General features: G+C 35.7%; 1 protein-coding gene and 1 pseudogene across 1 annotated transcript; one reads left to right on the forward strand and one right to left on the reverse strand.

Annotated features, from left to right (window-relative positions):
• Window positions 1-2496: 2496 nt before the first annotated feature.
• Window positions 2497-3462, reverse strand: LOC106828927 (olfactory receptor 52N1). The gene has a single exon (XM_014837740.3). It carries the CDS (start codon window positions 3460-3462, stop codon window positions 2497-2499), a length of 966 nt encoding a protein of 321 aa, XP_014693226.3.
• A 10247-nt stretch (window positions 3463-13709) lies between these two features.
• Window positions 13710-14631, forward strand: LOC106828993 (putative olfactory receptor 56B2; annotated as a pseudogene).
• The last annotated feature ends 3422 nt before the right edge of the window (window positions 14632-18053 follow it).

Consider the following 18053-nt stretch of genomic DNA (forward strand, 5'->3'; position numbering starts at 1 on the left):
TGTCCTCAAATAACTTTCTGAGGAAAGTGTATTCATTTTTGTTGTGTCTTAGATCACATTACTGTTCAGATATTTGATTATTGGGTTCAGTACAGCATTCTAGTCTAATATAATTATTTCTTTTCATAAGTAAGAAATTTTCTCCATTATCTTCCAGCATCAATATTTGCTACCCAGGTAGTCTTTTGAATTCTTTAAAAGTGAACTGATATTTTTGATATTTCATGTTTGTTTTCTACCTGAAAACTTTGGGAGTCTTTTCATTATCTTTATGTTTTTTAATTTCACAGTGGTGTGTCCAGGTTTGAGTCTTTTCTAAAAAATTTTCTGTATATTTTTTGTGTTTCTTGATACTGCTTAAAAGTTAAAATTTGTATTTCATTATAGGAAATATTATTTTACAATTGTGTGGGTAAATTGTCTCTTTGCCTTAACACTTTTCCCTTTTAATGTAAATCCTAAAAGTCAGACTTTTGCCCTTCTGGACAGAAGTTCTATATCTCTTGACTGTTCTTTCATGTTTTAACATTATCTTGCTTTTTTCTTTCCTTTCTGTGAGATTTTTACAACTTTATTTTCCTTTCCTTAGATATCTTTCCATCATTTACTCTTTTCTGTTACAAAAGTTATTTTCTGTTTGCTTGCTCCTTTTCCATAGAAATTCTTTTATTAGTTTACAAATGAAGCATATTATCAGATCTCTCTCAAAATATTAATGATGGAAATATTCTTCTGCAAAAATAATAAGGATGGTGACATTGGATCAATAGAAAGGGAAAGATAATCCTAACTTCGTTTTAAAGTAATATATTCATGTCAATATACATATAGTTCCAGTAGTTCAAATATTATTTATTAGTTTTGTTTTTGTGTGTGTGAGGAAAATTGGCCCTGAGATAGCATCTGTTGTCAATCTTCCTCTTTTCTCTTGAGGAAGATTGTCACTGAGCTAATGTCTATGCCAATCTTCCTCTATTTTTTTAATGTGTGATGCCGCCACAGCATGGTTTCATGAGCAGTGTGTAGGTCCACACTCAGCATCCAAACCTGTCAACCCCAGGCCACCAAAGCAGAACATGCAAACTTAACCAGTATGCCACTGGGCCTGCCCCTGTTTATTCGTTTTTTACTATTATTTCAAGTTATAAACAAATATTGGAAGATTTCCAGAATGATAGCTAGTAGTTATTACTTTAGAACAGAAAATTAAAGATATAACTAATTAACATTGAGCTTGGAAAATGTAGGGAAAAAGGAAACTACACACACACACACATATTTAATATATATGTCTAATTTTATAATATTGATGTTATAATATATTTTATAAAACATATGATATTTAACATTTGGATGTGTGATTTACATATATGTGTTTATACACATATATACATATGTATACACAACACACACATGTATATAAATAACACACAGGTAACAGATATTATAATTGTGTTAAAATCCTCATTGTCTGTAACAGAGTGCTTGGTAATTTAATTGAAATTCAAACATAACTTGGAGTAAAACAAGCAATCACCAAAAAGAAGGGCAACAAAAACATACACATACACATACACACAAAATATTTTTAAGAGGCTATATCTGCCAGGGAACTAGGTGGAAGAGATTTTAAAGATGGAGGTATTGATTTTTCTCATGATTATCTTGTCTGTGTTGTTTGACTATCATGTGTACAAATACACATATTGTTTACAAAAAATTTGGCATACTTCTGAAAGAAAAGAAAGTATATATACTTTGTAAGCCATAGACAGATAGATTGCATAAGAGCCAAGGAAGAAAATTTTTCACAGGTTAGAAAGATATGAGAGTGTGCTCAAGACATTTTGTTTTAAATGAATTATCTTATCAAAGTGTAATATGCGTGCAAACAAGAGCACACATTGTAAGTGCACAACTTCATGAAATATTACCAAGTGGATACACCCTGTAATTACCATTCAGGTCAAGAACAAAATCATTGGCAGCACCTCAGAAGTACCCTTCATACACTGTCCAATCATTACCTAGGCTCTAATTCTCAAATTTAACATGATCCTAATTTTTAACACCATAAATTAGTTTTGCTTGCTTGTGAGCTTTATATAAATGAAATCATATTATACATATTATTTTCTCTCTTTCATTTGGCATTATATTTGAGTAAACCACAATTATTTATTTATTTGATTTGATGTGATGGACATAGCTTCTGGGCATTATGAGTATGCTGCAACTTACATCTTTTACAAGTTTTCTAGTGAGTGTGTATGCATTGCTGGATATATGGCTGATATTGGGAAAGAAAGCAGGAGATAAGAACTTTGGAAATAAACTCCAAATGATTTTTCCAGAAGAATGCTGAGATAAATAAATTAGCATAGACATTGATGAACATGGTTCATATTTTGCTAGGTATTTAAAATTTTTAAAAAGTTCAACTCCAGTCCCAGTGATCCAACCACTCAGATCAACCACTTTCTCAGAAGACTCTATTTAAATGCTGTGAGAAGAATTACTCTTTCCCTTCAGCAAAAACCTAATGACGCTTTCCCGTATCTGCTTAGTTTTCACCCCATACACAATAGGGTTCATTGTGGGAGGCATGAGTAGATAGAGATTAGCCATAATAATGTGTATGTGTGGAGGAATGGTGTGTCCCCCAAAACGGTGTGTGAAGAAGGTGAAGAAAGCTGGGACATAGGTGATGACAATGGCACAGATGTGGGCAGTACAGGTGCTGAAAGTTTTCTGTCGAGCATCTGCTGATGATAGACTCACAACCGCACGAAGAATCATGGTATAGGAGATTGTGATGCACAAGATATCAAAGCCCCCAATCAGGAGGGCGACCATTAAACCATAGATGGCATTGATCTTAACATTGCCACACGATATCTTAGCCACAGACATATGGTCACAGTAGGTATGGGGTATGACATTGCCCCTGCAGTATGGCAGGTGCTTGGTGAGGAAAGTAAAAGGGATAACAAGCATTACACCTCTCAAAAAAGTGAGGAGCCCGGCCTTGGCAATGACTGAATTAGTGAGGATAGTGGCATATCGCAGAGGGTAGCAAATGGCCACATAGCGGTCCAGGGCCATGAGCATGAGCACCCCAGACTCCATCCCAGTGAAGGTGTGTACAAAGAACATCTGGGCCAGGCAGGCCTTGAAATCAATTTCCTTGCGGTTGAACCACAATATGCAGAGGGTGTTAGGAAGAGTGCTGGTACACATGAGCACATCCGTGAAGGAAAGAAGGGCTAGGAAGATATACATAGGTCTGTGTAAGTCCTCTTCAGAGTAGATAAGGTACATAAGCCCAAAGTTCCCTGAGATGGCAATGCTATACATGGTACACAGTGGGAATGAGATCCACAAGTGCACTTCTTCCAGCCCGGGAATGCCATTTAGGATAAACGAAGCTGGAGTTAGTTTCGTGCCATTTAGAAATGACATAATGACTGTTGGAAGTTCATGGTACAGCAGATACAGAATTGCTCTGTAAGCAGAAAAAAAAAGAGTAAGTTCAAAAAGTAACTGACAAAAGGATTTTCTTCCCCATATGGGCTAATTAGTTTTTCTTGTACATCAATCACCATACATGGTCCTCTTATGTTGAAAATATAACATATACACTGTTTGGGCCCATGCCATAAGCATTAGATCTTGATGAAATGAACTGACTGAGTCTAGTCAATTTGCTGGATGGATATGTCTTTTGTTTACCCTGTAACCCATTCTGCAGGCTGAAGTTGCTCACTAGCTGACCAACTGGATGGTCAAGGATTGATTAAATATTTGCTGTATTCTAGGAGCTCACCATCTTTTTTTTAATTAATTTATTTTTTCATTTATTTGTTTATTTTTGGATGTACATCATAATATATTTTGAATTCTGTGTAGATTACATCATGTTCACCATTCGAAAACTAATTATAGTCCATCACCTCACATGTGAGTTTAAACAGAGATATCTACTCCATTCTGAAATAGTAGCAAACCTTAAAAGATTTTGTGGGTTCGCTTTCCAAAATTGATCTGTCTTACCTAGTGGACATGCTATGATTTCAATCTAGTTTTGGCCCAAATCCCCACCTCTTTTGATTGTCAAGAGACTTAAATTCAAAAACTATAAATCATCCCATTGTGCACAAAGCTTCTTTAAGAAAAATATTAGAATGATATTAAAGGCAAGAAAATAATAATCCCCTTCCTATTATCATCAAAAGTTCAACTATTAGTTCCTTTGATCAGTTCCACAATAAATAGATTGGGAAGATTCATTGGAAATGCATCTAAGGTTAGAGTCTAGTCCAAAGGACTCTAGAGTCTAATCCAATGAGAATATAGATACTCATCATTATAAACAAAAACAACTGACATTTCCTTTAGAACACAGTATTTTATTTTCCCTCTGTATCACAACTTCGAGAGCCATACAATCAAACATTTCTCAAGCTACATAATCTTCAAAGCTAAGGTTTTTTTAGAATAACAGAGGTGCTCAATATATTTTTTTAAGTCTATAGTACAAGAAACTGTGGGACAATAAAGACTGAGAAAACACTTATGAGTAGTAAGGAGGAGAATATTTGGTGTGATAATATGTTGTAAGGAGACAAGAAAAAAGTTATGACTATAGGATGGATGCAAGTAGGATACACAAGTCTGAAAAAGTGGGCTATGTTGGGCTGCAATGGGCTGATTTAGAAAAAATATATAATAGTAGTGTACCGAGAGGGTTAGTCCTACATAGGAGGCAATTGGAGGAAAAATAGGTAGTCTCTTTAAATCCAAAAGATCAATGTTGAAATTTAGAGTACCTGCTGGACATCTGAGAGGTGACTCATCTTCCACTTGAGGTGTCTCTGTTGGAAATTTAAGGTTGTGTAAAATTGCTTCTCCTTTCTTCATGTGTTCTTTATAAAGTTTTATATCCTTATTCTTTAAATGATGCAGGCTGAGTAGATGAAATCTAGGGGTCCTTTGGATTGAGAAATGGTCCAAATACCCTAATCATGATGTGAAATAGAGGCAATTCTCTAAAAGGAAAAGTAGATGAGAAACAGAGAAAATTATATAATAAGGTTGTCATCACTCTTTTCTTCTCTCCGTGATATAAATTGTTGTCTCTCAGAAATGCTGTTTTTAGCTTTCATAGTGAGTGCGACTGATTACTTCTCTTTAGAACAATCCCCACAAGGATTATGTTTCACTAGTTGAAACATGAATGCTGTATGCAAAGTGAAAATGGAGCATACAAGCCAGTCTGTAAAATCAGCCTTATAGTATGGTACATCATGTCTTTTCAAAAGTGAGGAGAATAATCCTATCTGATAGCACCCTTATTCCTCCTACCCCCTCAGCTATCCTAATCAGCACCCACTCCTTTAACAAGAAGAATGTACCCCTAATCCAGAAATCTGCTCACCATGAAAGCTACTGGAGTGCTTCATCAAACTGAGGATATATCCATGAGTTAAGTTATATTCATGTCTATGTGACACCCTTGGCCCTGCAAGAGAGATAGAAGACCTATATTGAGACCATGTGGAGGCAAGTGGAGGAGAGAATATTTCCATTCTCTGTGTGTGTGATATATTCTGAAGTTTGGGAGTTGGGAAAACTTAATTGTTACTGTCTCTTTCCATTGTTGGCTCAGAGGAGAAGTGATGTTCCAAGTGTGTTTTTAATGTGAAAAAAGACTTGGGAACCTGATATCTGGGTCTTAAGAACACTGGTTCAGCCCTTGGGAATTCCTTAGGAAGTATTTTGTCCCAAGTCATAGTTAGAACTCCTAAGGGCATGATTTTTTATAGGTACAACAGAGAATATGTAGCCATCTGAACTTTAATAATTCACTCCTTTTGGAATACAGACCTAAACTAAGCGGAACATCATGTACAAAATTGGTACTGAGAAAAATATTTTTGTAGAAAAATTAAATAATGTTGTTATGCAAACAATTTTTACATATGATCTTGTATTTAGTGTCCTTGATGAGTTTACTTATTAATTTTAAAAATTTCTGTATAGATTATTTTGGTCTATCTAGGTATATACCATCTCACTGTGAAGGAAGAACATTTTGCTTCTCCCTTTGCTATTTTATTTTTTTGCATTTTTTTCTCACCTTGTTTAACCGGCTAAATATCTATCCTGTGCAATATTTAACAGTAGCAGTGATCATGGACATCTTTGTTTCATTATTGATGACTGGGTATAATGAAGTCAACTAGAGGTAGAGAAACATGGTTCCAAACAGTCATATGAAGACATGGATTTTTGCTGCAATGCAGAAGCACAGCTGTGAAATGATAAAAATTATTATAAAATAAAAACAAGTCACTTCTCAATAAATCATATTTAAATAACTTCTGGTAATATGCAGTAATTTGTAATAATGTGCAAGTCCCTCCCAGTTGACTCACTTGGACTTTCAGATATACTCCCATACAAAACCTTAAAGGACTGTTTGGGATGTTCAGGAAACTGTAATTCATTACTGAGAAGGTAATTCTAGATTAGCATCAATAATTCTCCCAACTTAAGAGGTATGATTGACATATAGTGTAAGTTTAAGGTGTACAATGTGGTGATTTGAAATAGGTGTATATTGCAAAATATTTACCCCACTAACACATCCTGCACCTCACATAATTACCACTTTGTTGTGTTATTATGGTAAGAACATTAAAGTTATATTCTCATATCAACTTTCAATTATACAGGACAGTATTGTTAACTATTGTCACCAGGATACACATTAGATCCCCAGACTCATTCATATTTATAACTGGAAGTTTTTACCCATTGACCAACCTTTCCCAATTTTCCCCACCCCATAGCCCTGATCTACCACCATTCCATTCTTTTTCTATGAGTACGATGTTTTTAGATTCCATATGTAAATGCTATCATACAGTATTTGTTTTTCTCTGTCTGACTGACTTTATTTAGCATACTGCCCTCAAGGTCCATTCATGTTGTTGCAAATGAGAGGACTTCCTTCTTCTTCATGGCTGAATAACATTCCGTTGTATATATGTACCACATTTTCTTTATCCATTCATCCATCAGCAGACACTTCAGTTGTTTCCATATCCTGGCCTATTGTGAACAGTGCTGCAATGAACATGGAGTGCAGATTTCTCTTTGAGGTAGTGATTTCTTCTCCTTTGGATCTATACCCAGAAGTGAAATTTCAAGATCATATGGTAGTTGTATTTTTAATTTTTTGAAGAATCTCCACATTGTTTTCAATAGTGGTTGTACCAATTTACATTCCCACCAACAATGCACCAGGGTTCCCTTTTGTGCACATTCTCACCAGAGCTTGTTATGTATTGTCTTTTTGAAAATAGCTATTCCAACAGGTGTGAGGTGATACCTCGTTGTAGATTTAATTTAATTTGTTTTTTCACTCAACTGCATCATTGAATATTCATTTGTTTCCTGATCAGGGATATTATAAATAACTAACTTTAGACCTTCATGGGCAATTCTTTTTAGAGACATATATTTTTAGTTTTCTTAGGTAAATATTTAGCAGTAGAATTGTTGAATCATATAATAGGTACATGTTTCAGTTTTCATAAAACTGGCAGAGTGCTTTGCAAAGTGATTTTACCATTTTACATTCCCGCCAACTGTACATGGAAGTCCAGGTGGTCAGCATTCTCACCAGCACTTGACGTGGTTAGTCTTTTTAATTTCAGACTTGCTGTTGTGTGTATAGTGATATCTCATTGTGATTTTGCTTTGCGTTTCCCAGATGATTAATGATACAAAGCATTTTTTGTGTTCTTGTCTACTGTACATCCTCTTTGGTGAAGTGTCTGTTCAAATATTTGCCATTTTTGTTTGGGATATTTGTATTATTATTATTGAGTTGAAAATATTCATTGTATATTATGACTAAAAGTCATTATTAAGATATATTTTGGGGGGCTGGCCCCGTGGCCGAGTGGTTAAGTTCGCGCGTTCCACTGCAGGCGGCCCAGTGTTTCGTTGGTTCGAATCCTGGGCGCGGACATGGCACTGCTCATCAAACCATGCTGAGGCAGCATCCCACATGCCACAACTAGAAGAACCCATGACAAAGAATATACAACTATGTACTGGGGGGCTTTGGGGAGAAAAAGGAAAAAATAAAATCTTTAAAAAAAAAAAAGATATATTTTGGGGCTGGCTCAGTGGTGTAGTTGTTAAGTTCGAGTGCTCCATTTTGGTGGCCTGCTATTGACAGCTTTGGTTCCTGGGTGCCAGCTTACACACTGCTCATGAAGCCATGCTGTGGGGTTGTCCCACACAAAATAGAGGAAGATTGCTATGGATGTTAGCTCAGGGACAATCTTCCTCAAGCAAAAAGAGGAAAATTGGCAACAGATGTTAGCTCAGGACCAATCTTTCTTGCCAAAATATAACAATAATAATAATAACAATTAATAAGAATATTTTTAAAAGATATATTTATTGCAGGTCTTTTCTCTCTCATTTTCTAATTTGTCTTTTCATATTGCGTATTATTGGTAGTGTCATTCAAGGAGAAGTTTTTCATTTTAGTGATGTACATCTCACTAAATTTTTATTTTATAGTTTACACATTTTGTTTCCTGGCTAAGAAATATTGCCTAGCCCAAGGTCATTAAGAGATCCCATAAGTTTTTACATAGAGGTTCTGTAATCTTGGCTTGAGGTTATTGCATGCTCTACTTTCAGGTAATTTTTGTATGCAGTGAAGTAAGGGAAGTGATGTATTTGTCCCTAGGGACACACAATTGCTCCAGCACCCCTTGGAAAACCTATTCATCCTGTTACTTATTTTCATTCGTTTGTTGAAAATCAATTGACCATATGTGTATGAGTCTTTTTCTGGACTCTCTTTTTTGTTTCATTTATTTTTATTTCTATCCTTATATTACGACTACATTATCATGATTACTATAGCCTTACATGTCTTTAAACTAGTTAGTGTAAGCCCTCCATACTTGCTCCTTCTTTTTAAAGATTGCTTTACATATTCTTTGTCTTTTTCATTTCCATAGACATTTTAGATTATTATTATTATTTTGATGAGCAAGATTGTCCCTGAGATAACATCTATGCCAATCTTCCTCTATTTTGTATGTGGGACACCACCACAGCGTGACTTGATGAGCAGTCTGTAGGCCTGTGCCAGGAAGCCAAACTAGCAAACCCCAGCCTGCCGAAGTGGAGCACACAAACCTAACCATTACCCCACTGGGCTACCCCTTACATTAATTTTTATAAAATCTTTCCTGGATTTTCATGAAGATCACATTGAATCTATAGATCAATTTGAGAAAAATGGTATTTTAACACTCTCAAGTCTTCTAATCCTTGAACTATTAAATTTATTTATTTAGATCTTTGAACTATCTTAGTAAGGTTCTGTGGTATAGTGTAAAGGTCTTGCAAAATTTTACTAAATAGATACCTAAGTGTCTTATTAATTTTGAACCTATGATAAATTATTTAGATTTTTCTTAGATTTTCCATTCGCATTTTACATTGTTGTTAAATATGAATAAAGTTAATTTTAGTCTTATTATTTACTTTTCTTCTTTTTGTTTTTATTCAATACTCTTTTTTCCTAGGTTTTAAGGTAAAACTTCACGTAACTGATTTTAAGTACTATTATAAGTATTTAAATCTGCTATTTTCTCTCTAAACAATGCTTTTCTGTTTTTCTCAAGTTTTGATAGAATGAAGTATGCTAATTTTCTGTACCAGTTCTTTGACTCATGATTATTCAGATGTTTAATTTACACATATCTTGGAAGTATTTGGTATTTTGTTGTTATTGATTACTAATTTAATTATTTTTAGTTAGAGAACAGATTCTCCATGATTTCTATGCTATCAAATTTATTCTCCCTTGTTTTATGACCCATATGCACTTGCAAAGAATGGATATTTTGCTGTTTGGGGCATAAAGCAAGGATAAGCAGAAACCAACCATCACCTCTGTGTCTGTCTTTCAGCACATTTAACAAGGATGACGTTCAGAGGACAATGACTACTGCTTTACTTCTACATTGTAAATCTCATGCAAACTCTTTTTTTGGCCAACACCAACCCACCAAGAAACAAGAAGAAGATTCTGGGAAATGTAATTTCATCTTAAACAAATTGTCTCTGAACAAATCACCACTAAGTCATTTTCTCTCCTAACAAAACAAACAGGGTAAAAAAAAAAAGTCATTTCTTCATGTTCAAGAATTCAAGTTATAATTATTTATTACCAAAAGACAGGGTTGTGTGGATATGAACTCATGAGGAAAAGAGGAAAAGATACTCATTTTTAGATTCATATGAGACTACCTCTAAGCAAGTGGCTTAAAGATTGTCTTCATCACGCAAAGATATTTTGTAAAGGCTGCCTGCATTTTCTACTACCTTGATAGAAATTTAGTTTAATTTTCTCCCCATATAGGGTATTTTCTTTTAATTGTGAGTTAAAGTGTTTGAATTGCTTGTTTATGTTTTATAAAGAAAATTCTTATCAGAGTAATGAGTGTGTGTCTATGACTCTCAATAATCAGAGTAGTTTTTATTTCACCTTCTGCATTTCTATTTTTAAGAGCACAATTTTTACCAATTGATTAGAAGTTAACAATAAATTTGACAAGGTAGGTGAAATGGACAAATTCCTTGAAATATCCAATTACCAAAACTGACAGAAAAAGAGAAAAAATCTAAGGAAGCCTGTATCTCTTAGAGAAATAGAATCTACAATTAAATACTTTCCATAAAAATAACTCCAGGCTCAGATGACAGTCATGGTGATTCTCCCAAATATATAAATAAGAAATAAACTCTTGCAGAGAATGGTGAATGATGTAACACTTCCAAACTTGTTGCATGAAGCCACATAACCTCAATATCAAAACCTTACAAAGCCATTATAAGAAAGAAAATCTATGGGCCAATGTATATTAGGAATGCAAATGTAAAAAACTCAAAGTATTAATATTAAAAACTGAACTTAATGCATGAAAAATATAACAACTCATAACCAATTGGAGTTTATCTCAGAAATATACAGTTGAAGTATTATTTAAGCATCAATCAATATTGTTTTGACATTAAAGAATAAAAAATAAAAACCATCTGATCATCTTTAGATGAACTATTTCATTGAAAACTGGAAACACTACTTCGAGATTGATATTATCATTACAGTCTTATAAAGATTAAAGTGATTTACTACTGATAGAAGTCTGTAGATGATAACAAACAACATAATTCTTACAGCTATTAAATGGAATAGGAAAATTCAAGTTCAGGTCTATCATTCACCAAAGACCATTATTCACAACTCCATGGTACTGACTGTTACATAACAGCTTTCTTCCTGCTGTTTATGCTATAACTTATATTGAACTCTACTATCAGTCATACAAACTGCGACCTTAGGAGTCTCACATATCATGAAACTTTTGGCTAACAGAAACTTAGGGGAATCTCTTGTTAATTTCATGTGTTAGGCAGTAGTTGAGGCCAAGCTTGACTCAGAGCCTTTCTCCAAGAAAGCAGTATTAACATAAATTTCTGAGCCCTGTCACATCTATTTTATCTTGTTTACATAATACTAAACCTGTGTTCAGTGATATGATAGGAAAAAACAAAGAACTTTCTAATTCCCTCTTATCAATTGGAACTTTTGTACATTTCTTCCCTTCAGTAAGCCCACCCACAAACATAGAGGAATGGTCTTTACTAGACATCTTGGCATGTATTGTCACACACTCCCAAATAATGTACATGTTATAAAACATTTATGGATAAACATAATTTGTTAACCCTTCACATCCATCCATTATTTATATCATAAGTACATATTACGATATATGCATATATTTATAAGCATGTATATTTTAATATAGTTTTTAAATAGAAAAACAGACATATAGCAAAAGAGACGTTAGCAAGTATATTGCCATCCAAAGATTTTCTAACTTGAGAAACTTCCTAGCAGAGCACAGGACTGGGAGCACATCTGCCATCTGTTAGTTTATTATTTAATTTACTTAAATATTATTTTACATAATGCTATTAATATTGTAACACAGCATACTTTATGAGGAAGGCTTGCCTTTGTACTTTTTGTTTGCTGTGACTGTCTCCTCTGTAGTGAAGCTATATCACACCAAATTTATAACAATTTAAATCTCTCACTCTGAGAAGAAGCTCTACAGTATGGAGCTTGTTTTGTATAAGAACAGAGATTTGTGGATTCTTTTCTGGAAAAATCAAAAATCCCTGAGAAATAGCTATAAACACTGATAACTAAGAATGTCAACATGAAGGAAAGAGGTCCCTACAAGAGCAATAAAGGTAAATACTACCAACTGGGAAGACACACTCATCACCCAGAAATTCAAATCAGCTTTCTAAAGACTCTTTATTAAGTCTGAATGAGTAGTCAAAGATTGCAAGACAATTGAGAAATAGATCCAAAATTAAAGACAAAAAACAAAGCAAGGTATAAAAATAAAATACTGAATTTCAAAAGTTATGAAAATAGCATATAAGAAGCAGAACAGATATATTTATATCAATATATCTCTTCTTTAATTTGCCTTTCTTTATTATGTTTTAAGGTCAATGGAATGTCTTTGGGTTAAGATAAATATATACACCAAGTCTGTAGTCACATTTTCCTTCTGTAAATAATATAATTTTGAACCACAGTATTTTACAATTATTCTGTGTCTTTATTCTATGTCTTTAACATTTGGAATGTTGAAAGGAATTTTATAATAGATAGTACACATTTGGTAGAAACAGATCATGAAAATCCGTTTCAGTTTTTACCTTAAAACGAATACATGATCAAAAAAAGGAATTTGTTTAGATATAGAGTGATATGATTTTAAAAACATTTACCTGAAAATCCTTTTTTTAAAAGTCTGCTTTATTCCTTATAGTATGTCTATCTGCAGTGCTCCAAGAAGCAAAAAGTGTCTCCAAGTGGGGGAAAGGTGCTCAAAACCAGAATCAACTGGATTTAAAGAACACTGAGTTTCCTAAACGGTGTTTCTCCCTTATTGTTACTTGACTTTGAACAGGTCATTAACGATTTTAGACATCATTTTCCTCAGTAAGACATGATTATACAAATATAACTCATACATCTTAACTAAAATTAAACAATATTCATGGGTACTTCATAAATTCTCAAGTCCTTCAACAAAAAGAGTTATTTTCAATATTTTATATTATAGTGTCTTACCTAAATGTCTCCATGCACACAAATCTCTATACTTATTCTTTACGCCAAGTTTCTAAAGAAACCAACGCATTAGCAAAATGACAGTTAACAGGCTGGGCTGGGATATAAAATTGCTTTCCTCTTGCCCACGTTCCATGACTTACAAAACAGAAGTTAATGACCAAGTTTCTGATATTCTCTAATGTGCTAGTCCTTAATAATGTGGAAATTATGTGACCTGTTTTATGGAGTTTTGTGACGACAAACTGAGTTAACATGTAAAATGTGCAACTACAGTTCCTGTTTTATTAGAAATGCCCAATAATGTTAATGATAGGATGACAATAATGAAGATTATGAATCCCTCTCCTTAAATATCATGAAACTGGGAAACTCTTTTTCATATACTGTCAGAGAGATTATTAACTCTAGTAATCTTGAATACTTTTCCTCTCAGTGAAGGATGTTCCAGGATCTCAGAGATTCCAACAGCTCTAAGTTCCAGGTCTCTCAGTTCATTCTGATGGGATTACCAGGCATTCACAGCTGGCAGCACTGGCTCTCCCTGCCCCTGGGTCTGCTCTGTCTCTTAGCTCTCAGTGCCAGCATCCTTATCCTGATCATCATCAGTCAAGAAGCAACCCTGTACCAGCCTATGTACCATTTCCTGGGCATCCTGGCTGTGGTGGACGAGCCTGGCCACCACCATCATGCCCAAGATTCTGGTCATCTTATTGTTTAATGCTAATGCCATTAGTCTCCCTGAGTGCTTTGCTCAGATGTATGTCATACATTGTTTTGTGGGCATGGACTCAGGTATCTTTCTCTGCGTGGCTGTAGATAGACATACAGCCATTTCCCAACCCCTAGGCTATGCTTCAAAAATTACTAAATCGTGATCAAATCGACTGTGTTCATGGCAATCAAGAACAGTCTGTCTACCATCCTGATGCCTGTGTTGTCTGCTCAGAGAAATTACTGCTCCCAGAACCAAACTGAGCACTGTCTGTGTTCTAATCTTGGAGTCACTAACATATCCTGTGATGATGACGGGACACTTAAGAGTATACCAGCTAATTTTGGCCTGGTCACTCATGAGATGTAACCCAGGTTTGATTATTCTGTCATATACTTTGATACTTCACTCTCTGCTGAAGCTGAACTCAGCAGAAGTGGCATCCAAGGCCCTAAGTACCTGCACTTCCCACCTCATCCTAAACCTTTTCTCCTATACAGTCGTCATTGTTATTTCCATCACCCATAGTAGAGAAATGACTGTTCCTCTTGTCCTAGCTCTTCTCAATGTCCTACACAATGTCATTTCCCCTGCCCTCAACCCCATGGTGTACACACTCAAGAAGAAAGAGCTCAGGCAGGGCTTGTAAATGGACCTTAAGCTTGGCGTCGAGGGCTACTAATATGGGGAAGGTGCTCACTTTTATAGTTTTGCCCCATATATATCCATTATATTCTCCAAGGTTTCCAGAAAGCAATAGAACAAAAGAACACAGGCACTTTTCAGTTATTATAATAAATCAATCATAATGCACGAAACTTCAAGAAAAACTGCTGGAACTAATTTGAATTCATTATGGTCAAGAAAAACATTCATTTAAAATAATAACACCATGCTGATTGTCTCAAGGTGCTCAAGGGAAAGGCAAATAGAATATGTATTTCATTTTCTTACCTAGTTGCACTGGCTAGAACTTCTAGACACTGTTAAGTAGAGACAATTCGAGCAGTTATCTGTCAATCTCTTTTCCTTTGTTCATTAGAAAATTTAGTAAGATTTTAAATGCAGCACACCCTAATTTTTATTCCATATTTTTCATATTGGAAGGTCCATACCCAAAATGGAAAATCTCCTGTTTTTAATTAGAGAGTTTAATTCATGTACCTTGAGGTAATTACTGATAGCTGACAACTTATTCCTGTCATTTGTCTATTTGCCTTCTAACAAGTCTTATATATTTAAATGGACAGAGGACTTCAATAAAGATTTCTCTAAAGAAAATGTGCAGCGGCCCACAATCACATTAAATTATGGTCAAGATAATTAGTCATTAGACAAATTAAAATCCAAACCACGGTAAGACACCTCTATATTCGAAAAAATGGCTATAATATTTTTTATAAAAAGAAATTAGCAAACATTGGTGATGTTGTGAATAGACTGGTATCCTTTTACCTTGCTGCTGGGAATGTAAAGTCATACAAGAGCTATGGAAAACAATACTGGCAAATAGGCCAAAAATTAAATGTAATTATCAAATAACTCAGGAATTTAACTCCTAAGTAAATAACTAAAATAATTGCAAACAGATGTTGCAATGAAAACCTGTACATGATATTCATGGTAGAATTATTAACCAAAAGATTAAAAGAACCCAGGATCCATCAGCTGTTTAATGGAAACACAAAATTAAATATATTCATACAAGGAATTATTAATCATCCATATGAAGGAAGAAGTACACGTACATACTGTTATATAGATAAACTTTGAAAACATTATGCTAAATGAAAAAAGCCAGACACAAAAGGCTACACATTGTATGCTGCCATTTATATTGAACATCCAGAATAGGTAAGTCTATTGAATCAGAAAGTAAATTAATGATTTTTGGAAGATGGCAGCATAGGAGGGCTCTGAACTCACCTCCCCCCATGGACACAACAAATCTACAACTACCTGTGGAGCAATTTCCTCTGAGAGAGATCTGGAAACTTGATAAAAAGAACCCCCACAACAAGGAACAGCACTGACGGGGAGGAAGAGGCATAAACATACCTCTGCTGGGGAAAACACTATAGCCTAGCTGCGGCACTTCATAGCCGGGAGTAGTTGTAAAGGTATGAAGATTTTCCCAGATGAGTGAGGGGATCTGAGTGGGGGATCTATGCCAAAAGTCATGCCAGCCTTCGGATTCAGCACAACCACGAGGAGATCCCACAATACGTGGCTTAGCTACCTTTGAAAAACAAAGGAAAATACCTCCAGAAAAACTACGGAACTTGAGAGAAAGAAAAGCCTGCTCTAGAAGACCCCATGCACAGAATCACCCATTCTGGAAAACAACACAAAAATACTGGAAAAAAGGGTACAAAGTTTTCTGGTAAAAGAGATTCACTTTCTGGGTTCTGAATGCATCTATGAAAGGCTAAAGGGAGCTGAGCTCACCTTTCCAGGGACTGAGATACTGGTGGCAGCCATTATTGTGACCTAGTGCAGACCTGCTGACACAGACACTAATGGCCACCATTGGATTCCTTCCTCTAGCCTGTTTGCACAGGGGCCTGCCTGCCAACTAGAGTACAGGTTTAATCCAGGGCATCCAAGGTAGGCACTCCACCTCAGAGACTGGCCTTGCTCACCAACAAGCTTATGGTGAACTTGTGGGCCCATGTAGGTGGGGTCTGTGACCTCTCTACAGTGGGGCGAGTGGGTCCACCTCAGTTTGGTGTACACGTGTGTGGATCTGAGTTGGCGGGGTATGTGGGCTCATGGGTGGTGGGGTGTGTAAGCCAAAGAAGACTTGTGCCCCTGGCCATTTCAAAGAGCCACACAAGGGATCTGCCCTGCATTCCAATGCCTGAGACGATTGTGTGCTGCTGCACCAGGGGCCAGCCCTACACATCTGTGCTCAGGGGAGAGAACCAACAGCAGCTATGTTCTACAGAGAGCTCCACCAGAGGCCTGAGCATTTGTGAGCCCCTGAGCCTAGTGACCGGACACACTAGGGTCCTGACTAGCTCAACAGCAAACTACAGTATTGTTATGCTATTAGACCTCACAGCCAGCTGTGCAGAGCTTACCCTGCCAGTAAATCAAACACATCAGCAGCACATGGGTAAGCTTTACAACCAGCTGGCTCAGAGATCATTCTAGTCTACCCATGCACCTGCGGCAACACCAACCCCACCACAACAGAAGGACACACATAATCCATACAGGGGACACTCCTGGAAAATTTGGAACAGATGACAAGAGGAAGGACATTGCTGGGCCCCATAAGGCATCTCTTATATAAGGCCACATTTCCAAGATCAAGTCAAGCAGCTGATCTACCTAATACATTGATTAAAAAAAAGAAGTAGGTAAAATGAGGAGACAAAGGAATATGTTCCAAATAAAGGAAGAGGACAAGGCCTTAGAAAAAAACAAAATGAAACAAAGATAAGCAATCTACCTGTTAAAGACTATACACTAATAGTCATGAGGATGCTCACTGATTTTTAAGAAGAATAGATGAACTAAGTGAGAACTTCAGCAAAGAATTGGAAAGTATAAATAAGAACCAATCAGAACCGAACAACACAATAATGGAAATGAAAAATTCTCTAAAGGGATTCAACAGAAAAGAAGACAGGGAAGGAATCAGTTTTCTGGAAGAAAGAGTCAAAGAAATCAGCTAAGCTGAACAGAAAAAGAATTAAAAAGAATGAAGACAGTCTAAGGGACATTTGGGACAACATCAAGCATACTAACATCCATCTTATAGGTGTCCCAGAAGGAGAAGAGAGAGACAAAGGAGCATAGAACATATTTGAAGAAATAATACCTGAAAACTTCCCTAACTTATGGAAGGAAAAAGACATCCAGGTACAGGAAACACAGAAAGCACCAAAAAAGATGAACCCAAAGAGGTGCACACCAAGACACGTTGTCATTAAAATATGAAGAATTAAAGATAAAGAGAGAATCCTAAAGCCTCCAAGAGAAAGACAACAAGTTACATACAAAGGAAATCCCATAAGGCTAGTGACTGACTTAGCAGAAAACTTACAGGCTAGAAAAGAGTAC

Source organism: Equus asinus, chromosome 20, assembly GCF_041296235.1.
Source record: "Equus asinus isolate D_3611 breed Donkey chromosome 20, EquAss-T2T_v2, whole genome shotgun sequence".
NCBI classification, from domain to species: domain Eukaryota; kingdom Metazoa; phylum Chordata; class Mammalia; order Perissodactyla; family Equidae; genus Equus; species Equus asinus.